General features: G+C 33.9%; 1 protein-coding gene across 1 annotated transcript; it reads right to left on the bottom strand.

The window, feature by feature from the left end:
• Nucleotides 1-268: 268 nt before the first annotated feature.
• Nucleotides 269-3,849, bottom strand: LOC128208405 (uncharacterized). Its single transcript, XM_052911963.1, has 3 exons — nucleotides 3,303-3,849; nucleotides 2,881-3,006; nucleotides 269-855 (listed from the first exon to the last, which is right to left on the bottom strand). The coding sequence occupies exons 1-3, from the start codon at nucleotides 3,847-3,849 to the stop codon at nucleotides 269-271; spliced, it is 1,260 nt and encodes a 419-aa protein (XP_052767923.1).
• Nucleotides 3,850-16,582: the final 12,733 nt, after the last annotated feature.

Below are 16,582 nucleotides of genomic sequence, written 5' to 3'. Positions count from 1 at the left end.
TCGTTCTTAGACAAATCATGCCGTAGGTAATAAAAAAAGCCATCAGGATATCATCTTAAAAAATCTAACTTATTTTTTTTACATATGCTTATTCCACTAAATGAATACGTTTATTTTTGCTTTGAAATCCTTTTTACATATAACTGGGTTCTTCAATTTAAGAAAACTGTACCATCTAACATTCAGAAAAGGAACTTCTCCGAATGTGAAAAATGTGTTCAAAACCCAATAAATAAACTAGCTGAAACGTTCACCAGTTGGGTCCGTTTTAGTGGTTGTTGATATTGTTGTTGTTGTTATTCCAGTCGTCGTTTCCCCAGTATCCGGAGCTAATGCCCCCTCCGATACCGCCAATGCTACCACTTCCGATTCCACCGAAACCGCCACCGTAGCCACCAATGCTACCACCTCCCATTCCTCCGTAGCCGCCTCCGATTCCTCCGTGCCCTTCTCCGTAACCACCAATGCTACCACCTCCGATTCCTCCGTAGCCGCCTCCGATTCCTCCGTGCCCTCCACCGTAACCACCGATGCTACCACCTCCGATTCCTCCGTAGCCGCCTCCGAATCCGCCGTGCCCTCCACCGTAACCACCAATGCTACCACCTCCGAATCCTCCGTAGCCGCCTCCGACACCCCCGTAACCGCCCCCAACTCCTCCGTATCCTCCTCCGAGCTTGCCGTAGCTGCCTCCGAACTTTCCGTAACCTCCTCCGATACCACCAATGCTACCTCCCCCGATTCCTCCGTAACCTCCACCGAACTTTCCGTAACCGCCTCCGATTCCTCCGTAACCGCCTCCGATCTTTCCGTAACCACCGATCTTTCCGTAACCGCCTCCGATCTTTCCGTATCCTGACGAAGCATATCAAATATTCATTTCAAGCAATCGAAATATTTCAGTTTATAAACCCAAATTGTTTTGAAAAGATTATTTATTTAAGATGAAAATATGAACAGAATGTATACCTGTATATCGAAAGTTAAATCAAATAGTAACGTAAATTTAAAAGGTCGATGCTCATTTCAAGAAGAAATCTGGATAAAATATACAAACTCTTTGCACACAATAACACGGGTGCGAAACAGTGGCTCCAGCTCTTTTAGGAGCTGTGTATAAAAAGGAGCCAATGACACTTCCGAGCTAGAGCAAAATAACGGATATCATCGTAAAACGTAGGTATGACTCGTTATTTTATCTATTATCACAATTATGAGGGCTTATTTGAGAAATCGGGGAATGCAGTGCCATATAAATATGTTTAGTCTTCACACGTATTTGGGTTATTTTGTAAACATATTGTTTATGGAGTTATAAAACCGATTCTCCCATCAAACACATCAATGTTTACAAACGAAAGTAGAACATTTTCACCAATTTTCAGCTGAATTTCATTCAAGAAGCTTACATTTAAGATAAAGCCAGTATTATCGAGTGCTTTTATTTTGTCGGGAATAAAAATGACAGCCTGATTACCGAAATAAGCATGTTTATACTCCTTTTCTGGGTTGAGCTAGAGCCAAAGCCAGGGAGCTGGAGCCAAAGCGTGGAGGCTGAGCCAATACGCTGTATGATAATGCCTGTTTTGATCGGCCAAATTCTTTATTAATAACGATTATTGCATAAAATGTGTGTTTTCGGTCCACTGTCGTGGTGTGTTAAAACGCAATTTCCCGGGCGTTATCGGTAAAAAAACGTGCAATATTCAGTAAATTCACGTGCCGTTAATTCCCGGCTTTTTTGTTTAACACAAGCTCTATCAGGGCCCGCATCATAACAATGGAGACTGAGCGACCTGGTTTCTTACCGAAAGTGGGTCAAAGATGCAAATAGTGCACTAAAACATATTTCAGCATATATAGCTTTATACAAACTTTAAAGAAATGAAATAAACCATATATTACGTACATATTTCCTTCTGAAATATCTTTTCCTGGCAAGCTGATGTGTGTTTACTAGATAGTACTTTCTGCAGTTGTTTTGACTATTTGTTTGCTCAAAAAGCACTAACATGACTAAATTAAGTCTAAAACGTTTAACTTCTCCCAACTTTAGTCATTTTTGTTGATTTTATTCAGAACAAACGACTTATATGGACATGATTCCATTACTTCGTATGCAATGAACAAATAGTTTTCAAATATATTTTTTTCTGTTAGATGCTGAAGATGCTGAACATTTTGTAAACCCATTATCAGATGAATTGCATTAAATAATCAAAAATAATTATATATTTAAAAAAATACAACAATATCTTAATACTAGTTATAAATAAAAAACTGCAACTATTCCAAATATGACCAGTTGAATGCATTATTATACAGAGTATTGGCTCAGCCTCCACGCTTTGGCTCCAGCTCCCTGGCTTTGGCTCCAGCTCAACCCAGAAAAGGAGTATAAACATGCTTATTTCGGTAATCAGGTGGTCATTTTTATTCCCGAAAAAATAAAAGCACTCGATAATACTGGCTTTATCTTAAATGTAAGCTTCTTGAGTGAAATTCAGCTGAAAATTGGTGAAGATGTTCTACTTTCGTTTGTAAACATTGGTGTGTTTGATGGGAGAATCGGTTTTATAACTCCATAAACAATATGTTTACAAAATAACCCAAATACGTGTGGAGATTAAACATATTTATATTGCACTGCATTCCCCGATTTCTCAAATAAGCCCTCATAATAGTGATATTAGATAAAATAACGAGTCATACTTACGTTTTACGATTATATCCGTTATTTTGCTCTACCTCGGAAGTGTCATTGGCTCCTTTTTATACACAGCTCCTAAAAGAGCTGGAGCCACTGTTTCGCATCCGTGAATAACAAGAAACACGCTGCATTATAATGTTAATGACATGTGAAAGAAAAAAGAAACAAACCTCCGATCATCTTCTTGCCGAAGACTGGTTTATGGATGATTGGGAGTGTGGGCATCAGGACGGGCATGGGCACGGGGAGCACCGGAACGGGGATAATGGGTTTGGGCAGAGGCAGAACTTTCTTACCTACATAACAAACGGTTATCATTGTACACATGAAAACAACCATACATGATATAGTCAATGAATGTTTAAGATTTGTTTCCTACTTTAAAATTAATTGTATGAACTACATCAGTCAATGGTTTCAAAATTGTTCTGAATAAATGCAAGACCTTGTATGAACTACATCAGTCAATGGTTTCAAAATTGCTCTGAATAAATGTGAGACCATTTGTTCGCTGGAAAGGCTCATTTATGAAGCGAATGTAAAAAGCGACTTTGTTATATACGAATATTAAAAAAAATCAATTAATGCTTACCAATGGGCATATGGATCTTGGGCTTCATGTAACCGTAACCGCCTCCGTAGCTCTTTCCGAAAGACTTGCCGTAACCGCCTCCGTAGCTCTTCCCGAAAGACTGGCCGAAACCGCCTCCGTAGCTCTTTCCGAAAGATTTGCCGTAACCGCCGCCATAACCGTAGCCGCTGCCATAGCCGATACTTCCGGAAGAGCCATAGCTGCCGACACCGCTGCCGTAGCCGATACTTCCGGAAGAGCCCCAGTTGCCGACACCGCTGCCGTGCCCAATACTTCCAGAAGAGCCCCAGCTGCCGACACCGCCGCCGTGACCGATACTTCCGGAAGATCCCCAGCTGCCTTGGGAACCACCCCATCCCCCGGAGTGACCCCAGCCTTCGTCGTTGTTCCAGTCATTGTTGTTGTTCCAGTCGTTGTTGTTGTTCCATCTGTCATCGTTCCAGCCGTTGTTGTTGTCCCAGTTGTTGTTGTCCCACCCACCGGAATGTGGCTGTGCCTGGGCCAAAGCGGCCACAGACAATACCACAACGATCAGTGAAAGTGTCATAGTGTCTGAAAATCACGGAAATACAGCTATATACGATCAACGTATTTGGAATGGGATGCTTATGTATATCAGAGAAATGAATGCGTGTTTTATATTTATGTTTTGACGGCATCTATTTATTTGGAAATTATTTCTTTTGCCTTCTAAAAATGATTTTTGAACTGTTTGATTTAGTTAATGTACAAAATACGTAGACTATTAAAATTTATAAAATAATGATACATTTTTATTCTAACTTTTGAAGGACATGTTTTGTCTTTTTTGTTTTAAATTAAATCAGCCCGCTAATTTCTTTCGGTACAACTTTGGTTATTTCTGAAAGGCAATTTAAAGCATAAAAATCATCTGTAAGGATTTTAATACAGATTAACTGAATAATTATAGCGATTTTGCTAAAGCATGAAGTAAATAAATAAAAGAATACATGAATAAATACAAATACTTACTTGTGGATGAAATCCTACAATAAATCTAAAATGAAGAGTGGTAGTATTTATACTCAAGAAAATGTGTGTCCGCCATGACATAATTGCGCGAAATCTACCCGGAAGTAATAACGCGAAACCAGTCTGACATATGTCGTCTGCCTGTTCTGATGACAAACAAGCGTGAGCTATCGACTTTTGATGATCAGTCTAGTGATTCAGTTAAATTGAATTAATACTCTTAATTTTTTACCGCTTGCCATGAAAAAGTTTATAATGAGATGTGATATGGCATTTTGATGTCAAATACCATTACTATAAATTATAAAAAATTCCGAAAATGTGTCATTTTGTCACATCCTAAAAATACTTATATGAGTGTTATGTTTTATTATAACATTCATGCATATTTGTACCTTTCGCGGGTTCAACAACTATTTTGAATCATACAACAACTATTTACACTACTATCAAAAGCCTTTGAAATGTCAATGAGCGCGATTTTATATCATTACTCAGTTATTTAGACACTGTAAAGATATTAAATATTAAACAAAGTGTTGAAAGGTGATTTTTTTCGAACACTTGAATATAGAACTATATTTATGCACCTTGTCGTTTCTCTATATCAACTCTCAATTTAATAATAGATCTACACTAAGTAACAATTTATAACAAATTTATATCGATTATTGTATATGTTTGCTTCAGTTGACTCTATTCGTTATCAGTTTGTTCCCATTCCACCATTCGCTACCAATGCCAGTAATGGTTAAGGACAACCAAAATTCAAACGCCAAATATTTATTAATAATAAAGGTGAAATTTGTCAAATCTATAGGTCGATTGTTCAGAACTGTGTTAAAGTGAAACCACATTGTTAACATCATCGTTGATGACATTCTGTAAGTTTGAGGGCCACACTTGTGATATGCAGCTTGACCAAGATTTCGGACACCTGCTTGAGTTTTACATTTGTAATCATGTGAGCTAAACACAAGTCCACATTTAAAAGTTAACAACGGTCGCTTTAACAAAGTTGAAGTTTTTGAAAAAGTTTTCGAAATGATATTTTGATAGGGAATTGCTAAATCCAGGTTCCATTTTGAATAAAAGTAAGAATAAATAAATAAAATAATCATTGACGGGCTGACCAAGACCAACTGTCTAAAAATCAGAGTATCTTCATTAGATTATTATTAAAATAAAATACAGCATTCGTATTTTAAATATTACGTTATTTCATCTACTAACATCGTGCTGTCAGACTGCCAGACTGCAAAGTCGTATGGCTTACTTCATGCTGCCAGACTGCAAAACTAATAGACTGCAAATTTAACGCTGCCAGACTATTGCGCTGTCGGACTTCTTACTTCAAGTTGCCAGAATGCCACGCTGCCAGGCTGATAACATCACGTTGCTAAGCTGCCAGGCTGCAAGACTGCTAACATCACGGCCATGTTCACAAGCAAGTGCTGAACGATGGTTTTTACTTTTTAGTGCATTTTGGCGTTTTTTGCCATATGCAGAAAAGTTCAAGTATTCAGGGCGTGCAAATATAGCTTTTTGAATTTAGAACTGTACATTCACAATGTGTTAAAAATAAATGGAAAATATAGTATTCAACACAGATCGTGGTACCATAGGGGCCACTGATCACGTCCGCGTACCTGCGATCAACGTAGTAGATGAACAGTCAAAGAGTTTCTTAGTAGTTCTTGTAGCGTTTGTATCTTCAATTTGTTTTTAATTCTTGTCTGGTTAGCTCCATTATTATGAAAGGGAAATAGTCTTAATGTAGCCCTGACATAAAAATGAAGTAAAATCTTAATGCGTGTGCGGAGTGAGTAGAGCAAACGAGCCTTTTCATAATCGTTAAGGCACTTTAGGCCATCTAACTGACTTAGAATGCAAACTTTTTGACGTCACGTGGAACGCCGAAAGCCTGGAATATGTCTCAATGTTGTACCATGGAGGATCACGTGATCAAAATGGACCAGCCAAATTATTATTGTAAAATAAAAATATAGAATTTGTTTGATAAAAAAAAAAACACCTTCACAAACAAACCATTGTATAAACTGATTAAAGGAAATGAAACACAAGATACAAAAAACATATGTCTTATACCGTTACTACAAACCTTTTGGCAGATTTAATGGGTATTTAATAACTCACTCCCAAAAAAATCAGAAAAACGTTTCGGAGGATGTTTTGCTTATTTAAAATATTCTGATTTTTAATATTTTGGCTCGAAAAGTCAAGGACAATTCATTACATATAACAGTATCAGTGATAAAATGTAGGAACTGTACGTAATCCAACAATTACCTAGGCTCACACGATAACCCGTCATCCAATTGAATCGCAGGAATTTCAGTTAAGATACTTCCGGTGGTGGTGCTTAAACCCGGTACCTTGTATCGATTTCGGGAAAAGCCAGTATCACACTTTATTGGTACCGATTATGTATATACCGGGTTTATCGTCACAGTCGGTACCAGGTAATACAAGAAAGACCATTGATGCAAAGCATCAAAGGGCGCCGTTTAATAGTTTATTCATTTGTTATATGTTGAAAAACAAGGAATGTCAAGGCCAACAAGCATATTATGGTGCAACGAACCGCATCCATGAAATTCTTAAAATATTTGTAGTATTCTGCTTGACAACATAGGCAAAAGCATTGAAATTGAAGAGTTTCAAGTTGAACATTTCATTAGGGGTGTGGTACATTAATGCACACGACAGAATTAGGGTACTTGTGCACTGTACTATTTGTCATTGCCACCTATCCATAAACCAAGTTTTATTTCAATACCATAAGTAGTTTTAAAGTAATGCTCTGGTCAAGAAAAAGCGGCAAAGGGCAATAATTATGTAATTAGCTGAAATACAGCTATAGTCAGTGTGCACTGCACTTCCTCTCGTTGTGCTAAATACCATTGAATGATGTTTAATGAAATTCCAAAAAAGAAGTTTTCTAGTTATGCTCCGGACAGGAAAAGGTACAAAGGGAATCACTCTTGCAATACGCTGAAATAGAGTTATTGTTCATGTACACCGCAGTTCTAATCATATAGGGGGAGGGGGCAACGTCACCATGCTGGAATGACAACTTGTAAGGAAGAATAAGTTTCCTCATTCATCATACAGAAGTGATATAAAAAACAATTTAACAATTTTTGTAGTACTTTTATAAACATTATCATTTCGTCTGAAAGTTGCAAACATAAATAGAACATAATAATTGAACTGTTATATAAAAAGTGGACATTGTTTACTAGATGACATGCATTTATAACATAACATGCCTTGTTTTAAGCTGTTTAATAATACTAAAATTTAATGTAAAAATGCATAAAAATCTGGTCAATGGAGTTATAATGTTAACTTCTTTATTTAAATGGTAAAGAAGAGTTGAAAATGGATGTTTTTAGTTGATAATGATATTAACACAAAAACAGCATGTGTCTTATTGGACAATGTCAATTTATTCAAATATGATAAAAATAACGCATTTAAACTGAATATGTTTCTATTTTTCACAAAGGTTTTTAAATACAGCAATTCATATATAAGCATAAATAGGCCAAATATGAAAAAAGTAAACAATGTGTGAAATTGATACTGAACACTTAAAATAATTTCTTTGTGCATTAAATGAATATATACCAGAAAAGCAATACTAAATCAAGTCCAAAATGTATAATAACATGAAGAACACACCTTTATGAATATCTTCATAACAAATCAGAGAACATGTAAACAATATATATCATTAGTATCAAATGTGTCTAGTTTAAAGTGTGGTTTCATTTGCATTAAATTACATTGTAATATATACCATATATAATGTATAAGAAACTGAAGACAACAAAGAATAACACCCATTTATGAATATCTCCAAAACAAACCAGAGGTCACCCTAAACAATAATCATTCATATAATTAGTATCAAATGTGTCTAGTTTTTGTGTGTCTGTTCATAATCTTTAAATGAGCATCTTTAAAGTGAAACTCTTATTTGAAATCAATACATATAATTGTATTTATAACACACATCAAATTGACTGATAAAACAATAACTACTTACTAAAAAAAAGCATGACAAATATTAAATGATTGTTGATTGCTTAAAGATTTACTGTGGTCGACTATAGTATCACAAGGCAGAAATACCATGTTTTATGTTCATTCGTATAAGCAAATTGAACTCAAGATCCTTAATTCATTAGAAACATTGTTGTTGACATCTATCAACCCATTTTAAAAACTCGAAACAATAATATTAATTGTGATAAGTCTTATTTGGGAGTAAGAGTGCATCTTTAAAAATAGTGTGTGTGTTTTTTTATGTAACAATTCAATTTGACAAATGAAACAAAAAAATTAAGTTAGGAAATAGAAGTAGTAATTGTACATAATACAAAACAACAACAAAAATTGACAAAGCTCAATATAACAGGAAATCTATATGAATATATATGCAAAAAGCTACAGAAACATGCTCAGTAGCAAAAAGTTTAAACAAAAAAACAAAAATCCTTAAAGGCCATAATTATTTAAACTGAATTAAGGTATTTATAAGTAATACACACTTTTATAAAGCTTTTACCAACAACATAGTTATTATCATGGTACACTTTGGGACTTTTATCCAAATTTTGAAGATTTTTTACTGTGAATTAAAAATATTTTGTCTCTATTTGGTTTTTGTTTTCACATTATCAGAGACTATGAAATAAACACAACAGTTTCTGGTAAAATAAACTTCAGTTAACAGAAAACTCAACCGAACATATTATTGATACACATGGAAAAAAATCATTTTGATTGATCTTGTGAGTCCTCGGAACAGAGCAGTATTTCGATGTTTGAAAATATATAGCAGTTTTATAAATTCATAAAAAATAGTTAATAATAAGACAACCTGCTAAAATCATTTCAAATATTTTCTATGATGTCTAATGAACAATTTAAAAGACAATTTATGATAATTTACCGTTCAGTTTTGAAGAAAATATACATAATGTCATGTACCTATATATTTTTATAGCTTATATAATGCTTAATGCAGGAAAGTCTTGGTTGGCGCTCACTTGAACAACGTAGACTAGATTCCCGACTTGTAATGTTTTACAACATATACCATCATCATGTTGCTATTACGCTGCCATCTTATATTCAAACACCAATAAGATTTACCAGACTAATGCACCCACTAAGTTTCAGACAAATTCAAGTAAAAACTGACTATCACAAATTTTCATTCTATCCTCACTCGGTTGTACTTTGGAACAGTCTGCCAAATCATATTGTCACTATCCCCACCCCTGACACATTCAAGGTGGCTGTGGCAACCATTAAGCATTAGATAAGCGAGCAGTGTTTTTATCCTTTTACCAGTTCACCAATCACTTTTTATCATGTTACCTAAATTGTGTTCTCATTTATACCCTAGTTCTCACTTTTCTAATGTGATTTGCCTCATCAGTGTTCTATTTTTTTCACTAACAAGCCGGCGCGCACCGTTCATGTCAGTAACACTCGGAAGAGGAGTTGACATTAAACAGAGATAGATAGATTTAAGAATTCTAAAGATAAATTAAAAAAAACAAGCATTTTTGAACACATAAACGTACACAACTACTCAAGGATAGAATAGCCCTTTGATACGAATATCCCAGTTCCATGCTGATTGTTGACATTAGGTTTTTCGACAGGAAATCTTCTCTTACGCGTATAATTCACTTATAATCCATGTTTTACTGTGATGACTCAAATTGTTAGATGTATCGTTATCAACTGCCAGTGTGCACTTTTAGTGTTTACTTATTTTAAACGTATATTCATGAAAAAAACATCACCTAGTTTCCAACTATTAAACGACGATGTAGAAATTCCATTATTGACCTATGAATAGCGGGGAAATACCTTCTGGTTCTAAAAATAGCAACACCCGGATATGTGTAGTGTTATAAAAATAAAACAACTCGGGGGCAATCGTAATAAAATTTTACTAATGTCACCTTCAACACATTTACAAATAAATTTAGGTGAAATTTTAATTCTAATATCGATTAAATTAAAGAAAACAGCTTACTTCATGATTTATCAATGCAGTAAACATAACAAAACAACATAAAATATAATAATTCCCATTCACATTATTACCGGTCCACACATTTTACATTTCATTCGGAACTTCTCCGAATGTTTACATTTCCGGCACATGATGTTACAGGTAACCAATCGGAAAACGTAAACGAATCGGGAACAGTTATTAAACTTATTTGTCGTTCTTCCGATATAATGTTTTGAAGATATATTAAAGACAATCTATTCAACCGTAAATAGCATTTTTAACACCCATGCAATCGCCACCCTTTTGCATTTTTTAATCATAATAAAATAACAGTAAACCCAAACTGTCAATCAACTTAAAAACCGCTCCTACCACTAAATAAAATAAATTCCCATCCCATTATAGGCGCGCACTTCAGTGCGGCGCCAATAATATTCTCTTTAGAAATCCCGGTATCGATATGCCCGGTATAAATGTCCACAATAATTTACTATGACTTTGAATATGTTAAACAACATTAGCATGTACTAATAGATAATATTACACACTTTTAACATACTGTTAATCTTGAGTATAGTAGCTTTTAATTTAAAGATGCACTCTTACTCCAAAATAAGATTTACCACAAGTAATACTATTGTTTAAATATTAAAAAAGATTAATAAATGTCGAAAACAATGGTTCTTATGAAGGATACAGAGTTTAATTTGAAAGAAATGTGCATAAAACACAGTATTTCTACTTTATGATTACGTAGATCACAGTAAATCTTTTACCATTCACAAATCATTTGCGTTTTCAGCTATTAAATACATGGTTACAATCTTGTAACCAGTAATTAATATTTTGCATAAATGCATTATTTAGCAATAGTTAAAGGTTAATCACTCAATATTTATGTTTGTTATACATGTGTATGTTTTGATTTTGAATGAGAGTGTCACTGTAATAATTATTGTTTGTTTTTTTTGTGTGTGTTTTAATGTGAATATTGGTAAAATAATTGAAAAAAATGTATTATATAACTCAATGTTTTAATCAATACAATAAAAATGTATTTTGATCTTTAAAACGCCGATAAATTAATGTAGTCATTTCGTATCCTAGCCATTTATTTCCTCCAATTTTTGAAATTGTGATTATATGGCCCATATTTAGAGAAGATACTTAGATTACCTTATTGTAATAAAAAAAACTGTAAAACAGAGATCTTTATCCGGTAATCATTCCTTCAATAGGCAATAAATAATACGCAATTTGATACCGAGATGTGCCATCTGATAATATCCCGGTATCACTTCAAAGTGATACCGGGTACCGGGTTTTAGCACCTCCCTACTTTCGTTTTGAGTTTGCGTTTGATATCAGTGGGCAAAAGGTCAAGGCCGTTGTGACCGTAAGCCAAAAATACCCAGTTTCCTATCAATAATTGAAAAACGCTTAGGCCTAGAGACATCGAACTTGGTAGAGGTCCCTCATACATGACCAGCGCTCTTACTATTTTGATGCCAGATGGGCTGAAATCAAGGGTGACTTTCAATAACTATAGAATGCTTGTATCTAGATACCTCAACTCAACTCAACTCAATATTCTTAAATTATATCACAGTTTACACTTAAATAAAAGCATGTGAAAACTCAATATAACAACATGTTAACACAGGTAAAAAGAGGTGGGTTAATTGCGGCTTAACAACAGGTTTGGAGTACATCATTATACAAAAGAAATATAATAAGTATAATTAATAAGGGGAATGTGGTTAGTTCAAATAGTATATTATTTGTATAACAAAACAAATTCACTTATTTGAATTAAGATACAATATAATCGATACAGTAATGAGGTAACTAATGAAAAACACATGATCAGAATCGTTAAAAGCGATTAACTATTATATATTGTTTTTGTTTTTTTTAAAATGCTGTTTTCCTTTAGATATCCGGGTTTTTACTATTTAAAACTTCACTTAAATTCAAGACATTAGGTCTTAAGTAAAAAAAGAAAACGTACACTGACTATTGACATTTAGGAAATTTATGGTTGCTAGTGCGGAAATGCAAAAATGTAAAACGTAGAGATTCGGGTAGGATATTAAAGTACTCTTCAAATTTAATATCGGACTTAAACAGAGAATACATTTTACCCTTTAAATAAAAGACGAAATATTATTTTTTTCAAAACAAGTTTGCTGAAAATGGTACACAAGATTAGATTTCACAAGTTTACTGACATGTGTTGTAGGTACTCCTGTTTGATTAACCCAAACGTATGAATACCCCGTTGAATCAAGTATTGACTTGATGTAACTGGCCCAAACTCAATGTTTACTATGTAAAATGTCTTCATATATATCAAGAAACTTATTTTCGAGTCATGGGACGAAACGAGTTAACTCCAGTAACTTGTCATTCTGGTTTTAACTATGATGTTAAGAGGGTATCTACCAAGTTCCGAGTAGAGCATGTAACGGGGAGTACACTTTCTAGTATATGTTATCCGCCGCAAAAAATACAACGAAGTTGCTCCAACAGATCGAGGTTTTCATAACCGCAGACTTCACATCCATACATTAGAATGGGGACAGTGGTAAAATCAAAAACCTTCAGTTGTATGTCGAAAGACAAGTTTGCTTTTTTAGCCCGGCTTATTAGATATTTACGGCTGAATAAAAAGATACCGGTGGACGAGAAGAATACACCTAGGTAATTGTATTCCTTAACTATCTCTAGTGCTTGGTTGGAAATGTTATAGTTAAATTTCTTCAGATTTCTGGCACCTCAGACAATTAGTTCAGTCTTTGAGAGGTTAATATTTAATTTCCATTACAAACAGTAGTCTTGAAAACAATTATAACTTTTTTGAAAATCACGTTCATTGTCTGCAAAAAGTACAGTGTCGTCAGCATACTAGAGAATAAGTAACAGAAGGTACATAATTGTCTCAATTGCACCTACTTCTATGGAAACACTAGAACGTGTTCTTTTAAGGAATTCGTCTAAACCGTTAAGGTAAATAGAAAATAAAATCGGAGAAAGGTTTCTCCCTGACGGACTCCACAAAAGCTTAGGAACATAGGAGACAGATGCCCATTGATAGAAACGCATGATTATATTATATATCATTGTACATGTTTTTATGACTGTGAGAATTTTACCCTGTAAACCAGTTTATACAAGAAAGACCATTGATGCAAAGCATCAAAGGGTGCCGTTTAATAGTTTATGCATTTGTTATATGTTGAAAAACAAGGAATAGTCAAGGCCAACAAGCATATTATGGTGCATCGAACAGCATCCATGAAATTCTCAAAATATTTGTAGTTTTCTGCTTAACAACATAAGCAAAATCATTAAAGTTGAAGAGTTTCAAGTTGAAGATTTCATTACGGGTGATACATTAATTAACATGCCAGAATTAGCGTGCTTGTGCACTGTACTTTTTGTCATTGCCACCTATCTATATACAAATTTTATTGCAATAACATAAGTAGTTTAAAAGAAATGCTCTGATCAAGAAAAAGCGGCAAAGGGCAAACATTCTGTAATAGTTATTGTGCACTGCACTTCCTCTCGTTGTGCTTTACCATTGAATGATGTTTAATGAAGTCACGTCACCATGCTGGAATGACAACTTGAAGGGAAAAATAAGTTTCCTCTTTATATTGGGGATTCATCATGAAGGGGTGATATGAAATAACAATTTAACAATTAATAACAGTTTTCGAAGTACTTTAATAAACATTATCATTTCGTCTGAAAGTTGCAAACAGAAATAGTAACAATATATATAACAGGAAATCTATATGAAAACAATAATCCTTAAAGGCCATTATTATTTAAACTGAATTAATGAAAGTGTAAGATTTATGAAGTTCCCGCGAAAACATATTATCACATGATTTACTCGACCAATCGTTTTGTGCTCACTGTGTAGTATTCTAAATATAAAACAACTCGGGGGCAATCGTAATGAAATTTTACTTATGTCACCTTCGACACATTAACAAATAAAGTTAGGTGAACATTTTATTCCAATATCGATTAAATTAAAGAAAACAGCTTACCTCATGGTTTATCAATGCAGTAAACATAACAAAACAACATAAAACATAACTATTCACATTCACATAATTACCGGTCCACACATTTTACATTTCCGGCACATGATTACAGGTAACCAATCGGAAAACGTAAACGAATCGGGAACTGTTATTAAACTTATTTGTCGTTCTTCCGATATAATGTTTTGAAGTTAAATTAAAGACAATCCATTCAACCATGAATAGCATTTTTAACACCCATGCAATCGCCATCTGTTTGCATTTTCTAATCATAATAAAATAACAATAAAACCCAACTGTCAATCAAATTAAAAACCGCTCCCACCACTAAATAAAATAAATTCCCATTCCATAATATTGCGGCCGAAAAATCAATAAATGAGCAAAACAGTTTATTTTTCTGGGCTCTTAGTTTACTTATAAGGAAATGCAATGTAAGAATATGAACGCAGGTTGAATAATTTACGTGAAATCCGGCTTGTTTATCAAACTGCGACGATGTTTTGCCATTCTTACTTTTCAATATCATTTGGTTAACTTCGTCATGTTCTATTGGCCTATTTACCTCAAAATTGGTATGCTAGTAAACTGCATCTGCTTCAAGTCATATTTCAACAACATTCGCGACGTCTTTGATACTTTGTATGACACATTGTCAACACAAAACCTGACGCAATTAGTGTGTATCGTATGAGTGGTAGTAGTCGGATCTTTAAACACCCGCAAAAGTTGAAATTATTTAGGATTAATCTTGTATTAATAGAAAGGAGTGATTTCGAGTATGATTCAGGTTAAAAAGTCAAGCAGGTATATATTTTTGAAACTTTATTTTTCATATATTTATATATCAACTCAACACAAAACACATTTATTCTTTACGTCCTGTTTGCACAAATACTAATACATGGACAAATAAATAAATATTGCATGGTATAAGTTATTAAGAAATGCATTCATATACAGACACAATGAGCGATAACATAAATACAAGATAACACAGGTGTATGAGAAGAAAAGACAGAGACTTATTTGTTATCAACGACAATGTACAGCAATAAGTCAACAGTCCCAAAGGATTTCTACATCAACACGGAATTATGCATGACAAACCGACCTTGTTGTTTGTACTGGGACCTTGCTGCTTTATCTCGCCTGACAGTACGTGTTTATTTTCATTGTATAACGTGTAGTGCTTAAAGTATCTTTAAAATATTTTTTCTCCAGAGTAAAGGTTTAATAAAACATAATGTAACAAGGCCAACAGATCCCGTCAGGAAAAGCATGCTCGACACTGAAGGGGTCCCAACAGATCCCGTCAGGAAAAAGCATGCTCGACACTGAAGGGGTCAACTGGTCATTACTATGAACGCCCATTCACCTACAGCGGACCGTTACAATGATCTAAAAACTTACTTCGAACAAATGTTACATTCAGCTATATTTTTTAAAATAATGTGAGGCTATAATGTATGAAAGGGTAATATTTATTAATAAATCCTAAAACACAAAACTATTCATTTGTATTTCCCCCACATCCTCAAGATTTTTTTGGTCAATCTATAACAATTATTTATGATGTATATATCTCATTGTGCAAAAATAATACTTATGTTGCTGACAAATGTTTAGCATTATTTATACATTTGACGCCAGGTTACTTTAAATTATTTGGTGTCACAAAAGGTCTACAGGTCGGTTCTTTTAATAAATAGTGAATACAAATTCAGCAATATTACACATTTTACATAGTTACATTCATGTTTTCTATCCAATACAGTATTTTCATTTTTATCGATTTTGTTTTTTTCATTTTAAGCAAATTATTGGTTTGTTTCGAATAATTATCCCTATTAATCTGTAAGTGGTGAACTCATTTTGAAAAACAAACATGCTTATGCAAACATGCTTATTGTAATAAAAACGCCATCAGATTATCATCTTAAAAAATCTAACTTATTTCTTTACATATGCTAATTCCATAAGTTCCACTAAATAAATACGTTTATTTTTGCTTTGAAATCATTTTTTCAAATAACAGGGTTCTTCAATTTAAGAAAACTGTACCATCTAACATTCAGAAAAGGAACTTCTCCGAATGTGAAAATGTGTTCGAAACCCAATAAATGAACTAGCTGAAACGTTCACCAGTTGGGTCCGTT

The sequence above is a fragment of the Mya arenaria genome, chromosome 11 (genome assembly GCF_026914265.1).
Source record: "Mya arenaria isolate MELC-2E11 chromosome 11, ASM2691426v1".
In the NCBI taxonomy this organism is placed as follows: Eukaryota; Metazoa; Mollusca; class Bivalvia; order Myida; family Myidae; genus Mya; species Mya arenaria.
Note: the sequence above shows the minus strand (reverse complement) of the source record. Positions and strands in the feature narration are given on the sequence as shown.